General features: G+C 40.4%; 1 protein-coding gene and 1 long non-coding RNA gene across 2 annotated transcripts; one reads left to right on the top strand and one right to left on the bottom strand.

The window, feature by feature from the left end:
• Positions 1–277: 277 nt before the first annotated feature.
• Positions 278–15035, bottom strand: LOC139304370 (E3 ubiquitin-protein ligase RNF31-like). Its single transcript, XM_070928298.1, has 24 exons — positions 14877–15035; positions 13152–13357; positions 12769–12915; positions 12381–12536; positions 12215–12271; positions 11703–11823; positions 11334–11483; positions 11089–11239; positions 10652–10803; positions 10427–10569; positions 9766–10011; positions 8576–8914; positions 7455–7640; positions 7054–7260; positions 6458–6631; positions 5443–5541; positions 4441–4530; positions 4165–4279; positions 3553–3665; positions 3240–3353; positions 2705–2753; positions 2262–2358; positions 1296–1461; positions 278–874 (listed from the first exon to the last, which is right to left on the bottom strand). Exons 2-24 carry the CDS (start codon positions 13353–13355, stop codon positions 827–829), a joined length of 3324 nt encoding a protein of 1107 aa, XP_070784399.1. The 5' UTR covers positions 13356–13357; positions 14877–15035; the 3' UTR covers positions 278–826.
• Positions 1117–4322, top strand: LOC139304373 (uncharacterized). Its single transcript, XR_011599099.1, has 4 exons — positions 1117–1219; positions 2571–2599; positions 3563–3688; positions 4184–4322. It is a non-coding gene; the product is annotated as an uncharacterized lncRNA (long non-coding RNA).
• Positions 15036–16059: the final 1024 nt, after the last annotated feature.

Here is a 16059-nt window from a genome sequence, read left to right on the forward strand (position 1 = left end):
ATAAAATCTGATCTTGTTACAGATTTTTGTGTTATTTTTGAAGGATGTTAGTCTTTATCTCCTTGTTTACCTTGTTGCTGTGTATTCTGGCCAGGACACTCTTGAAAAGAGAGTTTTACTTGTTAAGAGTTTGGTTCGAGTGCAAGTACCTCACCAATCTTCTGAAGTTAAGTACGTGTTAATATACTCCATTATTCCAGTTTTAAGTACACCAAACAAGTATTCAACAAAAGCCCTAATAAACTGTTAAGTGTGACAATAAATGATTTAGTCTCAATAATCATATTTATTTATTGAGTTTGGTTCATCCATCATATAAACAGAAAAACAAAACAGACAGCAGATAATAATCATTTTGCCCAAATATTGCTACATCGTTCTGAGACAGAAACTTTTAACATACAAGTCCATTAGATGAATCATCGATCTGTCATATTCGTACATGAACTCCACACCACAAACAAGTTCCTTTAAAGAGTTTTCTGAAGGTTTGAATCAGAGTGGCCTGAAGACAAACAGAGATATTGTTCCAACGATTTGCAAAACTGAGATGAAAATCGCACAGAAGCAGCTTCATTCCTTCACAATCAGTTCATCCTGATGACCGACAAGGAAATTAAAGATTAACGTTCAGCTGTGAGAACTACAGACGCAGAAACGGCTGCCTCACAAAACCACTATTTCATTTTCCTTGGTGGAGACCAGATAGTGAACACAGTCGGAGCTCAAAGCTGCTGTTGTAAGAGTGCTGGCTTCAATGAATTGTCCATGAATGTTTTCCAGACAGATTCAGGATGATTTCTGGAGGCTGGTGATGAGGAACCTTTTATTTGTTTCGAGGAACTTTCTCTCCAAGAGGGACCTCCATCAGTTTCTGTGAAAAACATTATCTTAAATATTACAGGACAAAAACACACACACACACACGAACCTTTTCATAAAACTTACTTATCAATAATCCTTGTACTTGCTGCCAAAGAGATAGTTTTACAGTAAAGCTTCTTAGATAAATAATACTGTGAAACCCCCTTTTGAAAAACATGGATCACCCTGTGTTCTTCGCAGACAGTCGCATTAAACAACATTTAACATATCTGCTTCCTTTTTGAAGGTACACAGATCCTCTGCAACATGGACTTTACAGCTGCACTGGACCAGATTAGAGCATCTTGACGTTGTGGCGTGAGAGAAGGGGGCCAGGATCCTTGCAGCCAGTCTGGTAAGTCAAACCAGAGAACCTGAACACACAACATCTAGCTCAAGTATCCTTAAAACGAGACCCTGACGTATCTCACCTTGAGCAGGCGAGCGGAGTACGCGTTATCGTCCTCGTTCTCGCCTCTCTGCGTGTCCACCTGGTATCTCTCGCAGGCCCGGGTCAGCTCCTGGGCGTCGTAGAGCGGAGCGGGGTCCAGAGTGTGAGCGTTGATCAGACTCACCAGGTACTCCGTGTAGTGCTTCCTGCGGGAACAAAGAGCTTTGTTAAAGACTTGAGGCTGCTACGAGGAAAGAAGTGTTTCCTACGACGTGTTGAAGTTGTTCTGAACAACTTTCAACAGCAGATTAACTTAGAAATGACTTAAAGTTCTTGAACAAACTCTACTCAACTCTCACCAAAAGACAGCACAGGTCTAACTTTAACCCTCGTCCTCAACTTGCTCCCTGAACAAGCGATAACTGACCAAAATGACCCAACAAGGAAAGAATGTGCTTGTTTTTTTTTTTAGACTGGGCCAACTGCAGCTCTGCAAGCCAATAGGAAGAGTTCAGGATCCCCAAGAGAGACGCGTGTTGCTCCCTTTTTCTGCCACAAGAGTAGAACAAGTAAACAAGAGTATGAACCAAGCATCTGATACCAGCCTGTGGTACCTCAGCTTTGTGCACTTTGGTGGTACCAAAAAAAAGATTTAAGATTAGTGAGGTAATTTCACTGATAACTAAATTTGTTATCACGTCACCTTCTAATAAAGTAAAAGTTTTTTTCAAATGTTTCTACTTGTGTTTGGGCACAAATTCACTAAAGAAGAAGTTTACGCTTTCAGTTTTGCTTCAGAGGAGAGACCTTGTTCGACAGGCTAGCCTTGTATTCATTAGTAATAATTATTTCTTTCATACTTTTCTTTTGGGATTGACTCTTTGGTTGTTGTTGTGGACTGCGAACTGTCTAAAAACCAAGCACAAGCCCATAGTTTTGTCAGGTTTTTAAAAAGGTGGAATTTGCTGGTAGAGCAGACAGACCACAGCAGCCGCCACACACTCACTCGCAGAGTCCAGCTTGTCCCGGCTGAGTTTGGATCCCACACGGTGAATCAATCTGCAGACCTCCTTCATCCTTCTGCTCCATCACACAACAAGCGTCTGTGTCACAGAGGAGGGAATCGCATTAATGCATGAATGATAAAATGGGCAAAATACAAGGAGGCGAACTGCACAAGTTTAAAGAAATAATTGTCCAGGAAATATTCGTAGATTCTGAGATTAAAATAAGTCAAAGAATTCTAGAAAAGTAGTTCAAAATATCCTGAACTTAAAGTTTATTAAATCTCATCTAACTTTTGTTTGGATTCCAGGTTTTCCAGGACTTCCAGAGGCAACAAAGGTGAAGCATTTAAATGTCATATTTTGTGTTTCTTTGCTTCCTGAACATGATGAACGACAGAGCTGGATGATGAAGGAAACAGATGATGAAGGAATGCTGTTTTACCAGTTTGAGCTCCATTCGAAGGATCTGTGTTGAACTCCACTCCGCTCCTCTGAAACATCCAGAAATACACTATTAATTTACATTTCGTACGGCTGTTAGGATTCACACAAAACCACCATATACATTTATAAGCTCGCACATTTATTGAGTTTTCAATAGTTTCAAAGAGAGCTGACCTACAACACATCGAGCTGAAACAGTGTGTTAAAGAGAAAGTAAACGTTGTTGTTGTTACTTTGAGCCATGACAGAAATGCAAACTGATGTAAATTTGAACGCATGTTTGCTGGCGTGCCGTCACATACATTATTCTCCAGGAAGTCAAAGCAGTAAGACTGACTAGAAAATTAGAAAGAAAATATTTTTGCATGTTTTGTTAATAGTCAAAAGGCTGAAAAAGAAAGTTCCCTTAACATAATTACCCCACAAATGACTACGTTATACAACATATATAATCACATCATTTTACTTTATTATTAACGTCGGTTTCGTCCTCAAGCTGACCTGAACAAGTTCTGGATGAACAGTGTCCCTACCTGCAGCAGGGCCTGTAGTCTGGGCGGGTCCCAGTCTCTGAGATAGAAGAGGCAGTCGCGGGGGTGATGAGCATGTAGACCGCTGTAGCTGCACTGGGCCGTCTTACATACAGTCTGCCAGAGAGCACAAACACAGCGGGTGTTGAACATTTAGTAAAATAATCAGAAGGGGTGGATCTTTGAAAAGGTAGGTAACTCCACTGTTTGAGTGTCGTGCTTTGTGACAAACGATTCTCTAATCCTCAGTGAAACTTAGATATATTTTACAGAAGATATTTTGGTGACTTTTCTCTTGGTGATAACTTGCTCTCACCTTGTGGTAGGGGTTGTTGCAGCCGCTGCAGAACTGGTATCTGCACTGGGAGCAGCTGAAGTGCATGCAGCCGCCTTTGGTCAGAGCGTACTGGAACCTGCAGTGAGGACAGGCTGCAAGAGGACACCACGTACTGGTGAATCCATTTATTCCAAACAACTTCGAAATTATAGGTCATATTTAAAGCTGCATGAGGCAACATATTTATAAAAGACACTATGAAAATACTGTGTTACAAGTAAAAATCCTGCATTCAAAACCCTAATTATTCTCATTATCTAGTAATTATTTTTATAAAAATAAAAGTCAATTAATTGATTTAATAGTTTCAGCTCTCTATACAATTGTATTATTGGTTCATTATAATTGATGTATAACCTGTAAGCAGCACTTTAATGTCTTTAATACTGATTGAGATGAAGCTAATTGCTACTGCATCATATACTCTAAATATACTGTGATCTATATCAGTGCGTCATCTTTCATATTGTATGTATAACACCAAAAAATAAACATTAGCTGTGAAGTATAAAGTGGTATCAAATGTGTGAGGTGATAAAGTTAAATGGCTGATATGAAACTTGTGGTCGTAGGTAAAGTTTGTGGCCTCACTGATGCCGTTGTCTCTCAGGAAGCCGGCCAGGCCCTGCCTCTGGTACTCTGGATCGTTCTCCCTCTTCCACTGCTGGAACTGCTCACAGGACAGATCCTGGTGCTGAGGCTCCCACTGAGGCCGGAGAGGGAGTAAATGAGTGAGCACCTCCTGCACGGTCAGCTCTCTGAAGAGCAGCCAAAGTTTCAAGGCTGAATTTCTAACCTCCATGAGGCTTTTCATTAATGAGGTGGAAAAACGGTAACGCGCAGTACTTCTACTATAATAATACTCACAGGTTTCTTGCACTGAGCGCAAAAACTCTTGCGGCAAGACGGGCAGGTGACCTTCAGCTGGTCTCCGTCATTGATAAACCCAGAGGTGCACTGAGGAAGACATGTGGATTATTTATGTTCCATTCTTCAGACCAGACTTCATGTAAATATTCATCATTTCTAGTGTAATTTCTTTTTGTCTTCCTCCTCATGTTTAAGAGGTTTGATGTTCATACAGTGTTGATTTTGTCTCTTTTAAAAGTCAATAAGAAGAGGAGACAACAGTGATAATAGTAGGTATTAACGGACTACAAAAGAACTTTACAAAAAGATATAACAAATAATATATAAAACATTGGAACAAGAACAAAGGGCCTTAGCCTTGCTTTAAACACAATCAGTAAATTTAACAGAAATTTTAAATAACTAAGTTAGTAACTGCTGTTTTATATATACGTAACACATGGTTGCATTTGAATGTGGAGACAAAAGAGTGTCTTTGGACCGCAACTTAAATATTTGCATCCCTTCTTAAAACTAATATATATATAGTATATATATATAAGTGTTTTCTGAAAGTGGAAGAGTGATCCTGTCAAGCGACCCAGAAGAAGCACACATGAAATTCACTCTTCCACTTGCAGGAAATGCTTAAATAAATATCAGATTTAAGTCGTTTTTTGGTTTGACTCTCCTAAACTTATCAAAAGGTGACAAATTAACTCCTTACTTTACTCACGTTCACCTCTCTTAATTTTCTGCAACCATTAAAGCCTTCTTTGTCACTTCATGCATCTTGTTTTTTTCCCCCATCACTGCTACGTTTAATCACAGCATGAATAAACCACACTGAACTCAGGCAGCATGACAGAGCTAAAGATAAACAAAACTAATTAAAAAAAAGGGAAGCAGGTGTGAAAAGCAGGGTATACAAACTGCAGGTGGAGGAAATCAGACCGTGAGGGCTGATAAATCGACAGGGAAGAACAAGCGGACTGATTTATGATGTCGAGAAGAACTCACGTGACAGCACCACAGGAACTTGGGGTCTTTCATCAGAGCATGCTCAGTCAGCTTTTTATGAAACAGCTCGTACACGTCCGTCTCCAGGCAGTCACGCAGCTGGAAACACAAAACATGAACGGTTCCAGCTTCACCGGCCACGGTTCATTTCATCTGAGTGTGGGAGTGTTGATACCAGTTCCCTGTTGTTTAAGTTGTTTTTTTAAAAAAGTGATTTGGTTCTCGTTTAACTCAGCTTTCTCTCTGTGTACTGACGTTGGTATGTTGGTCTACAAGTCCCACAAAATACTAATGTAAGAGATGCTTTAAGACATATCTGTGTATTTACTTAGGTAAGGCACCGGACACTCAAATATAACATGTTCAGTATCATGATCATGGCAAGTGAACTAAAATAAAGGAAACATTTTCTTTAAGACTCAACTCACAAATTTAAAAAGCTGCTTATTTTATCGTTTAGGACGGATTTTAAATAAACTAATAAAGTTATATAAATGAACCAAAGTTATGTTATTCCTTGTATGAATTACATGTAATGAGATACTTTGCATGTAGTGGTAGTTTTTAGTTTCTTTTACGTGATCATAATTTGGATAATTTGACATTTAAGTTGATCTTTTTTTACTTTTTTCCTTAACTTTAAAGTGAGACTATGTACTCTTGCAACTGACAAGTTAAATTTAATAAGAAATAAAAAAAACACTTTGCTTAATTCAATACGCTCTACTGTTGCTGTTACAGCCTCAGTTGGTCTGGTATGACCAGTAGCTTTAGGGAGGCTAACGTTAGCAAAGTTTTCCTTAAAAAGATGATAAATTATGGGAAAAATTACCAGCTGCATTTAATATATATACTGTATTTAACAGCTTCCCAAATAAAAAGGAGAATTTAAAAACCATGTAAGAGATTAAGATGGATTTCATGACATTATGTGTGAAAGAAGTTATCAGAATGAATCCTCATTTAAAGCTAAATCTTAAGGAAGTGAAGCAGCCAATCAGAGTTCTCTGTGTACCTGTATGTCCAGTGTGGAGAAGTAGCTGTCCAGTTGTTCGGGGTCGTTGATGTCCGGCTCGCTGCAGACGGGACACACCATGTCTCGGATGTGTTTGTCCCTCACGGCGATGGTGAAGTGCAGCCCGAAGCACTCGTGGCACACGGAGCACTGACAGGAAGTCAGAGACTGCATCTGAAACAAGGAGAGGAGGAGAAGAAATGAACAGCTGTGCACTTAAACATTGAAGTCTGAAACTGCAAATACTGAACAATTTTTAACAGTCTGCATTTTAATGAAATAAAATACGGAATGACTGTATAAATGATCTAGGCTTGAGTACTTGTATGTCAACCCAGACTCCATAGACTATTTGGTGAATTTATGGGTTCTGTGTTCTTAAAGAATAAACATTTAGCAGTAGGTTATTTAATACACAAAGTGAAAAGGCTTGATCCTGACTTCAGTGCCTGTATTTGGCGTATTTACTTGTATTTAGCAAGTAAATATATATATAAATATTGTATTTTTACAGACCTATTTCTGCAGTGTGCAGTGTTAAACTAAACCACGGTGGTTTAAAGCCTGAACCGTCTCCACCCTCGTCACTGACCCACCTTGCTGCGGGGGAAGATGGACAGACAGCAGGGACACTCGTTGTTGAGGAGACGCCTGATGAAATCTCTGTCGTGCGACTCTTTCACAGCTTGCACTACGTCCTCCAGAGAGTAGGTGACGTCCGGCTCTTGAAGCAACGAGAGGACGAGCTCGCAGCGCCCCCAGCTGGGCAGTTCGTACAGCGCCAGCAGACGCCGGCACATCCTCTGCGGAGAGCACACAAGGACAACAAGGAGTTTATGCAACAGCAGCGGCCTCGTTAAAGAAAAACAAAACACCACACCTGAAATACACATGGGCACTTTTCTTTTCACTACATAAAAACACATCAGGCCCACGTCAGCACAGGTGCCAGGTGTGCTCTCTGAAAGCCCTCAGGCAATTTGCTACGCAGCCTAACCTGTTTGTCCGGGTGTTTGGGATCAATCGGCGGCTCCGCTTGGTTGGCCCAGATGCGCTGGTGGAAGGGCTCCAGGAGAGGGCGCTGGAGCAGAGAAAGAGCCCCCTTCACCTCTCCTCCACTCAGCCGCAGGGCCTCCTCACACTGCGACACGTCTCTGAAGCCCAGAGAATGCAGCTCCCGCATCTGCACACAGACGCGCAGCAGGGAGGGTTAGAGGACGCTACTAAAAAGACTCTGAAAATCAAAAGGTTTATGGTGTGGAAGTAAGCACTTTTAACCCTCTCAGTCTCCGGTTATTTAGTTACCTCTTAAAGTCTCTCTTGCCCTTTTCAGAATAACAGGAATATTTGACAAAACCTCACATTTGAATGTGACTTCACTTAAAATAAAATGTTAGACTTATAAAATTAATCTGCAACTGTTTTGATATTTAATATGTTTGTCGATTGACTGATTCATTATTTCAGCTCTACAGTTAAATCAATCAACAAAAAGCTAATGGACAATGGTTTTATTTGTTTTAAAAGTAACTTATCCTGTAAAAATTACGTGGTTTCAGCTTCACAGATGTGAGAATTTGCCTATGAGACAAGCTTTTGCTGTTTCCTACACAGGCGTCAAATCTTTCCAGGAGACTATCGAGTTTCCTTTGTGTTCTTCAGAGCAGGTTGGAGTTTCTACATCATACTTATTAACCAGGGTCAAGAGAGTCTTACAACACTCCTACATATCACTGCCAACCAACCACAGGCTGTATTTGTTCTGAGTTATCTTTCAAGGTCAGAAAGCCATGTTTCATGTTTTTATTTGATCTGAAGAGAGATCAACTTCACCACAGTTGTTGAGACTCCCCCTTGTGCACCGTCCATGTATGAATAAAGATCCAATAGCTTTGATTTAGGCAAAGTTCTTTTCTGTCTGCTTGTGTTTAGACAACATTTAACATTTGTGAACTTTGGCTTTTGAAACTTTCAAACATATTAATAATTCTCAAAGTAAGTAATGAAAAACCTTTCTGAAACGAATCTACCCTGAAAGGAAAAGCAGTGAGAAGACGTTGATGCAAATACATCTTGTTGAATGAACCGCGTTGAAGCGGCCGTTTTTAATTTTCCTACCTTGACCTGTCTGTCTCTCAGCAGCTGTCTCACTGCTCTGTCTGCGTCTCCTCCTGCTGCCAGCCAGGCCAGCTTGGCCTCGGCTCTGGACAGCTTCACACCTTCGCCTGTGGCACTGGGACCGCTCTGCTCGGACTCCTCTCCGTCCCTCTCCACCTCTGGTTGTATCCCAGAATCCCCCGCTTTGTAGTTCAGCTGGACAGAAGCCGCCATGGCGCAGATTTCATCCAGCAGGTGAGGCAGCTCTGAAGTCAGCCAATCACAGGGTTTAGTGTTGCTGCCGCAGCACAAGATGGCTGCGTACACCTCCTCAGGACTGACGCCACACTTTTCTGCTTCCTACGAAGGAGAAAACCTGCATTTTAATACTGCGATATCCAGATAGAGCCGACATGATTAGGCCATTAATCAACCGACAGACAATTAATCTGTAACTATTTTGATAATCGATTAATTTTTAAAGTCTTTAGTTAGTCAGGACTGCATCTTAAAATGATTGTTTTCATTACCAATAATGTCTTTGAATAAATAAATAAATTAGTGTATAAAATGCATGCTAGGACTCCCCACCAGCACATGATCAACCCCACAATCAATCCTCTGGGTTTATTGATTAATTAATAGGTTTATAGATGTCAGAAATGTGAGACATTATTTATAATATATAATTATTAGACCATTACAATTGTCCAAAACCCACATTTACAATCATATAAAAGCAACAAATTCTCACATTTGTGAAACTGAAACTTATTCAGCTTATTGTCAATTTACTTTATGTTGATTTATCTGTAGAGCTGAAATAATTAGCAATTTACAGATAATTAATCTGTAAACTATTTTGACAATTTAAATATTGTTTGTCAATTGTTCAAGCAGAAATGCCAAACATTTCATGGTTCAAGCTTCTCACGTGTGAGAATTTGCAGCTTTTTCCTGTCTCACATAGAAAGCTACATATCTTTGGGGTTTGTTGGTTTTTCACTATTCTGTTGTTTTATTTGAGAAAATAAATCGGTAGAATTAATTGTTTCAGAGTTCATTGTTTTCCTTAGCTGAGCAACAGATTCATGCTCAACTCTGATCACATTTGATTACGATGGCAGCCGACAGTTTCCCTGCTAATGCTTCTTTTAAAAAGAAAACAATCGTGTCGTACGGCTGTGTGGGATTTATCGGTGTTGACCTACTCTGATCTGGTGGATGAGAATGAGGCCGTCCTCCCTCATCATCTTCTGTCTCTTCAGCTCCAGGTTGACTCTGGGCTTCGGTTGGGGCCTCACACCAGGCTGAGGGTGATCTTTGATGCTGGACGGCGGCTGCTGGAGGGACTTGGGCAGAGAAACTCCAGCAGAGTCGTCTTTACATGACAGGTTGCACATCTCACACACCAGAGAGGGCTTGGTGTTTACGTAAGTGCAGAGCTGGCATATCCACTGTGGAAGAGAAAGAAAGGAATGAGGGAAAAAATAGACCAATCATGCATGTTAAGTAGACAAAACTAAGTCGTGTTAGTGTCACCTGATGAATTCAAGTCCAGTATTCACTCTCTGTCAGCTCTGTTTTGGGTCTTGTCTTTCCACTATGTTCACCAGCTAGTCTCTAACTGTGGATCTCTGCTGTTTGTGGGTGGGTTTTTAGTGAAAATGACGCAATGAGAGCACTGAGAGTGAACAAAAACAGTAAATTTGCAGCCCAATCGGCTGAAACTCACTATAAAGCTCTGTAAAGCCGAGGGGAGCTGCAGCAGAAATATTTGGTATGGATGACCCCAAACTCCCACCGTGTTAATGCCTGGAAAAATAAAGATGAACAGGACAAGAAAGCTTCATCGGCAGCAGTGAGACAAACCTTCGTTCCGGAGTCAGACAGAGACCCTGGGCTGGACAGCGCCGGGGCGACAGGTGGGCGAGTGGCCAGACGAGGGCGCTCACACACCTCACAGAGGATGCTGCTGCCTTGATTCACAACTGTGCAGCTCTTACACTGCCACTCTGAGGGGTGAAGCACAGACACAACTCACTCAAACCGCTGCTCTGCTTCAGTACTTTGTACTTATAAATGTCTTAGTCTCACCTGTGTTGGGTGATGTAGGAACTGACGTCGGGCTTTCTTGGACAGCCGATGCAGCCGTGGCGAGTCGAGGCCGCTCGCAGGTCGTACAGAGGACGGCTCGCATCTCGTTCACTGTAGTGCAATGAGCACACTTCCAAGGTGACAGAGATGGACTGGAAGTCGACAGAGAAGCAATAGAATTATATTTACTGTAAAGTATAGCTGCCCCTCTCATTTCTCTTTGAATCTCTAAATGTTATTCTTTATATCTACATAAAGCGAATTATGTTTTTTGCATCCAGCTTTTATGAGGTTTGCTCATCCTTACGAGAATTAGATTTTAAATTCTTGCTTAAGATCTTTAAGGCAGGACAGGACAAATCAAGCATGTAATACACTGATCATCAGACCACCCTGCCGTCAGTGAACCTGACCGTGAGAGTTCCTGTTCTCCTCACCTGGATGTTTTGGCTGGTGTAATAATAGTTCTGTTATGTCCTTTGCGGTCAGGGTGCGAGTGGAAAAGCTTGTCACAGTTGAGACACAACCTCTGAACACAAGTGGAGCACTGAGCGTGCACAGAGGAAATCCCACAGATGCTGCAGGTCTCTACAGGCACACAAACAAAAAACACAAGATAAACATAGCAACAAAAACAAACTTCTAGCTGTTCCCTGATGTGTTCCTGTTTTAAAGCCCATACCCTGTTTGGTTTTCTGTATTTTATCTCTCTTGTGATTGGCTCGGGAGGGGTGGCGGTGAAAGAGGTCATCGCATGCGTCACACAAAGGTTGATTATCACAAGACGGGCAAACCAGAGACGAAGGGCCACCACATACGTTACACTCACTTGCTGCAGGAGAGCATGGACATAGAGAGAGAGATATCATTTGTATTTAGGCTTCTTGGTACATATGCTGCACTAGAGACGTGTTCAATGCTTCTGAACTTCTACACTGAAACATAGTAATATCATAAATAAAACAGACATTTGCAATCGTAGACAAAATCTAAAACTTGAATACATAAACGTTCTAAAAAACGCAGGTTGTGAGGCCTGTTGGCAGCTCACCTGTTGACGGTTTCAATGGTTCTCCTCCGGGGACCTGAGTGGATTTAGGTGGAAGAGGCAGAACCAGGGCTTTGTCTCCCTGCTGCTCCGGGACACCCACAGCGTCACTCGCCAGCTTGTCCTGAAGAAACCAGCATCACAGTCAACAAACGCACTTTTAACATGTGGTGGACAGACAGATGATCATAGAGCAACAATGCTGAAGGATTATACAAAATTATATTTTGTTTTATGTAGTTTTTCTACTGTTCTTTATTTAACTTTTTTTTTTTTTTCTCCTTTCATTAGTAGAAATTCCTGCTTACAATGACTTCAAATTTATTGTGTGGACCATTTGTATGTATTAATGTGCACACAAGAGCAATGCAATGTGTGACTTGTGAGAATGTGTTCCAATATATGTAATTTCTGTTTCTGCATTTGTTGGGAAAACATGAAATCAAAAAAAGAAAAATTTAGTGACAACATTTTTATTTGAGTGATGCATTTTGAGTGGAAATGTTTGTACAGACCTGCTGGGTGATAAATGGGATGATATCTTTGAAGTATTCTAGGTGAGGATGGATGCCCTAAACAAACGGAGATATAAGGAATGAAATACGGTGAATTTCTTACACGGAAACAGCTGATCACACGTGTTTACGGCACTCTGATGACTGCTCACAAACAAACACAAACCTTAATGAGCTGGTCCACCTCTGTGCGTAAAGTCATGACCTCCAGCGTCACTGCAGCAACTTTTTCAGTGTCTGGTTCAGCGACTTCCTCGGGGAAACTGAGGCCGTCTATCTGCTGATTGGTGTAACCGTACAGATAGAGGACTCTCCGCCCTCCCTGTGGAAGAAAATTAAATCTTGATTGTTTAACATGTATGACCTTCAAACTTTCTCTTAGCAATGTATGATTCAGGATCAGAAACACTTTATTGATCCCCGGGGGGGAAATTGTACAAATTCAGCAAGTTAACCATTACACATGTAAAATATGTAAAGGAAAAGGTCTTACTCAAAGTCACTGTAAAGGCAGAACTACATTAAACTATCCAACTTATCAGGTCTTTGTTCACCTTGATGGCGTCCACTGTTGTTCTGAAGACGGGGTTGTTGTGCTTGACACTCCTCCAGAATCTGGGTCTAGCGGGACTGGTCAGGTTACAGCCGTACTTCTCCAGGATACTCAAGGCCTTGACCAGTCTACTCAAAGAATCCAGAACCTGAAGTAGAGGGAAAATGAACGTGAGCAGTTAGTTATGCTCCTGCACCGCCTACGTATAGTACAGTACAGCTCCAGTGTCTGTTATTTATGAGCCGATTTTAATGCAGGTATTTATGTCTAAAAGAAAAGTGCTTGCTTTTAATGAACATACTCAGATGTGCTGTGTGTATTCTTTCATTCATCTATCTGAGCAGCAGCACCAGCACGATGCATTCAGACAAAGAAAATGTTTACCTCCTGCCTGTTGCTGCCGGTCGTGTTCTCCCTCAGCATGGCCTCCGCTCCAAAGTGACGGTACTTCTCCGACACAGGCAGGGGGATGCTGGCCATGGTCTGGACCTCAGCCCTCACATCCTGGGCTGAACCTGAGGAGGACAGGAGGGACTGGAATCTCCTCCTGACCTCGTCGATCTGGACAGAAGCAGGGCTGCTGCTCATGGCTGTCAGAACGGGACGTTGACAATGAATTGTTATCATAGCACAGATGTCACTCTGACATGTGAGAATGTGCTGTGTTTTTCTGTTATACATCATTGTAAATAGAAAGTCTTTAGGTTTTGAGATTTGGTTGAATTTAACAAATTGTGATGAACATTTTAACTAAATGATGAATGAGAAAAATAACCAACAGATTAATAAACCTACACTAAGTGGAGACGATTATATGCTGGCAGGAAGCTCCATCATGTCAAAAGAAAAAGAAAATATACTGCTGTAGTCTCGAGGTAGTGGCTCCCTTATTTGTTGTTTCATTAATATTTAGGAGAAAGGAATAATAATTTCAACTTCAATTCATTCAGACAAATTGAAAAAAGGGCATCTTCTTCTTAATCCAAGCTCTGAGAGTGGGTTGCATTTTGGAGCAAATCTTAAATTTGTGAGGTAAATTCCAAATTATAAGATTACACATGAACAGACCATTCTCAAAATCTTGCCAACAAAATGTCAGAATTTTTTTCCCCCAGAGCCGAAGCTGACGTCTTTTACTAATTACCTTATTGACAACTTGATTGTCACTAAACAGAAAAACAGCCCTGTTTTCAGCTTTGTGAGGATGCATTTTCCAGCCAATCCAAGAGGGGGTTTTTAAATTATTCATTTAGTTTAAGAAGTGAAGGCATTTTCTCAACACATAAAGGAACACGTCATCCTTCAGTTTATCAGAAACATTCACATTCAAAATCACCAACTTTGGAGATACGTGGTTTTCACGGGACACGAAGGGTATGAAAATTGTAATGTGAAAAGTAACTAAAGCTGTCAGACAAATGTAATGGAGTAAAAAGCACATTTGTCTCATTTTCAACTAAATTTCCATGCAGACAACGAGAAACAATAAATCCTCATGGGTAGGGGAAAATAAAATCTACACTTTACATGAGAAACATAGTAAATATAGGATAAAACATCACTGATCTCAGGAGAGGAATTCACAGGACTTTTTGAATTAAATATATAAAAGTAAAATCAGAAATTAGAGAGAAGATAATTGCCTGGATGAGATCCAGGAGTAATCAGTCAACGTCATGAGAGGGAAGCTGTTTTAAACCGGGAAACTACACAAGACTTAATACATGTAAACATGAGAACAGGGTAACGTTTTACTGTTAAGGTCTACCATTTATTTTAAGCTGTCAGCCAGTGGTAGCAAAAACGAAAGTGTGATAAAGTGTCCTCAAGAATTTATGTGACGACTAGGAAAGTCGAGGCTAATCACAGTGTCGCTCACTGAAGTTACAGTGAGTTAGTAAACAAGAGTATGAAACCATAAAGTCAGCCGGACGACACTGTCAGCGACGTTTCTTCACGATACAATCTCAGCTAGCAGGAGTTAGCGGTGTCAGTTGTTAGTTTAGGAGCTTAAGCTAGCAAGAACCCCCCCCCCCAAGATAACAACAATTCACGTTAGTTGAAAACGAAACTTTTAAGTTTCTCAAAAACAGCGTTACAACTACAAACCTGCTCAATTAAGTTCACGAGCTTCGGCAGTTATTCCGGTTTTCCGCGTGCCGGCAGGAAGTCTTTATGTTGCCGTTAATAAAGATAATGTGTTTTTAAAATCCATATCAGAGGTTAATGTCTCACTCACAGTGGGTTAGTGCTGTCTCTGTGTGTGTGTGTGTGTGTGTGTCTGTCGCTCTGAAAGCTAGTTAGCTTTAAATGCGGAACTCGAGTTTTGACGTTCTCACTTCCGGTTCTACTTCCTGTGCCGGATGTATTTTTCAAGATAAAAGCGGAATTTCCACAAGTTAATTTAAATTCTACAATTTAGCTGAAGTTTCCATCCTTTTTTCTTTTTTTTTTTTTTCTCTCGTGTCCCCTTAAAATAATCAGTAGTGGAAGAAGGTGGAAGTAGTAAAAATACTTAAACCATAGTGTAAAAATAATCTACTACCAAGTGAAAGTAAAGCAACATTTACTATCAAAATCAAAAGTACTTGTTATGCAAAAATAATTTCCCTGTCAGTGTTTTACTATAACATATGATGTTTTTGTATTAATATTATCGGTCCATTAATGCTTATGTTGCATTTTACTGCTTGTTTAAGGCTGTGCTAATTTTAACTACTTTATGTACTGTTGGGTAGTGGTGGAATGTAACTAAGTATAAGTATTAAAGCACTGTACTTAAGTACAAATTTGAGGTACTTTACTTGAGTATTTTCTTCTCATGTCACGTTTTACTTCTACTCCACTACAATTTAGAGGCAAATGTTGCTTGTTATTGTTTTACTTCACTACATTTACTTGAAAGCTTTAGTTGATAGTTACTTTACAAATTAAGATTTTTGCACACAAAACATATGAAAGAACAGCTGAAACGATTAGTCAATTAATCAATTGATAGACAATTGATTGGCAACTATTTTGATAATCGGTTGTTATTTTTCATGGTTCCAGCTGCACAAATGTGAAGATTTGGTGCTTTTCATTTTTTTTTTTTTTTTTTTAATATTTCCATTAACTGAGGATATGTATTATCCATATTATCATCAATTTACTTCTAAGGCTATAACATCTCCTCTGCTGTATTTTGAGCACCCAAACTAAAGTTTTAAGGCTGTAAACTCCGGAAACTACCTACTTTGAGGGGAGGAGGGAGACAGTGGGAGGGAGGTGCAAACTGCATCATCCGACATGA

This window comes from Enoplosus armatus, chromosome 21, assembly GCF_043641665.1.
Source record: "Enoplosus armatus isolate fEnoArm2 chromosome 21, fEnoArm2.hap1, whole genome shotgun sequence".
NCBI lineage: Eukaryota > Metazoa > Chordata > Actinopteri > Centrarchiformes > Enoplosidae > Enoplosus > Enoplosus armatus.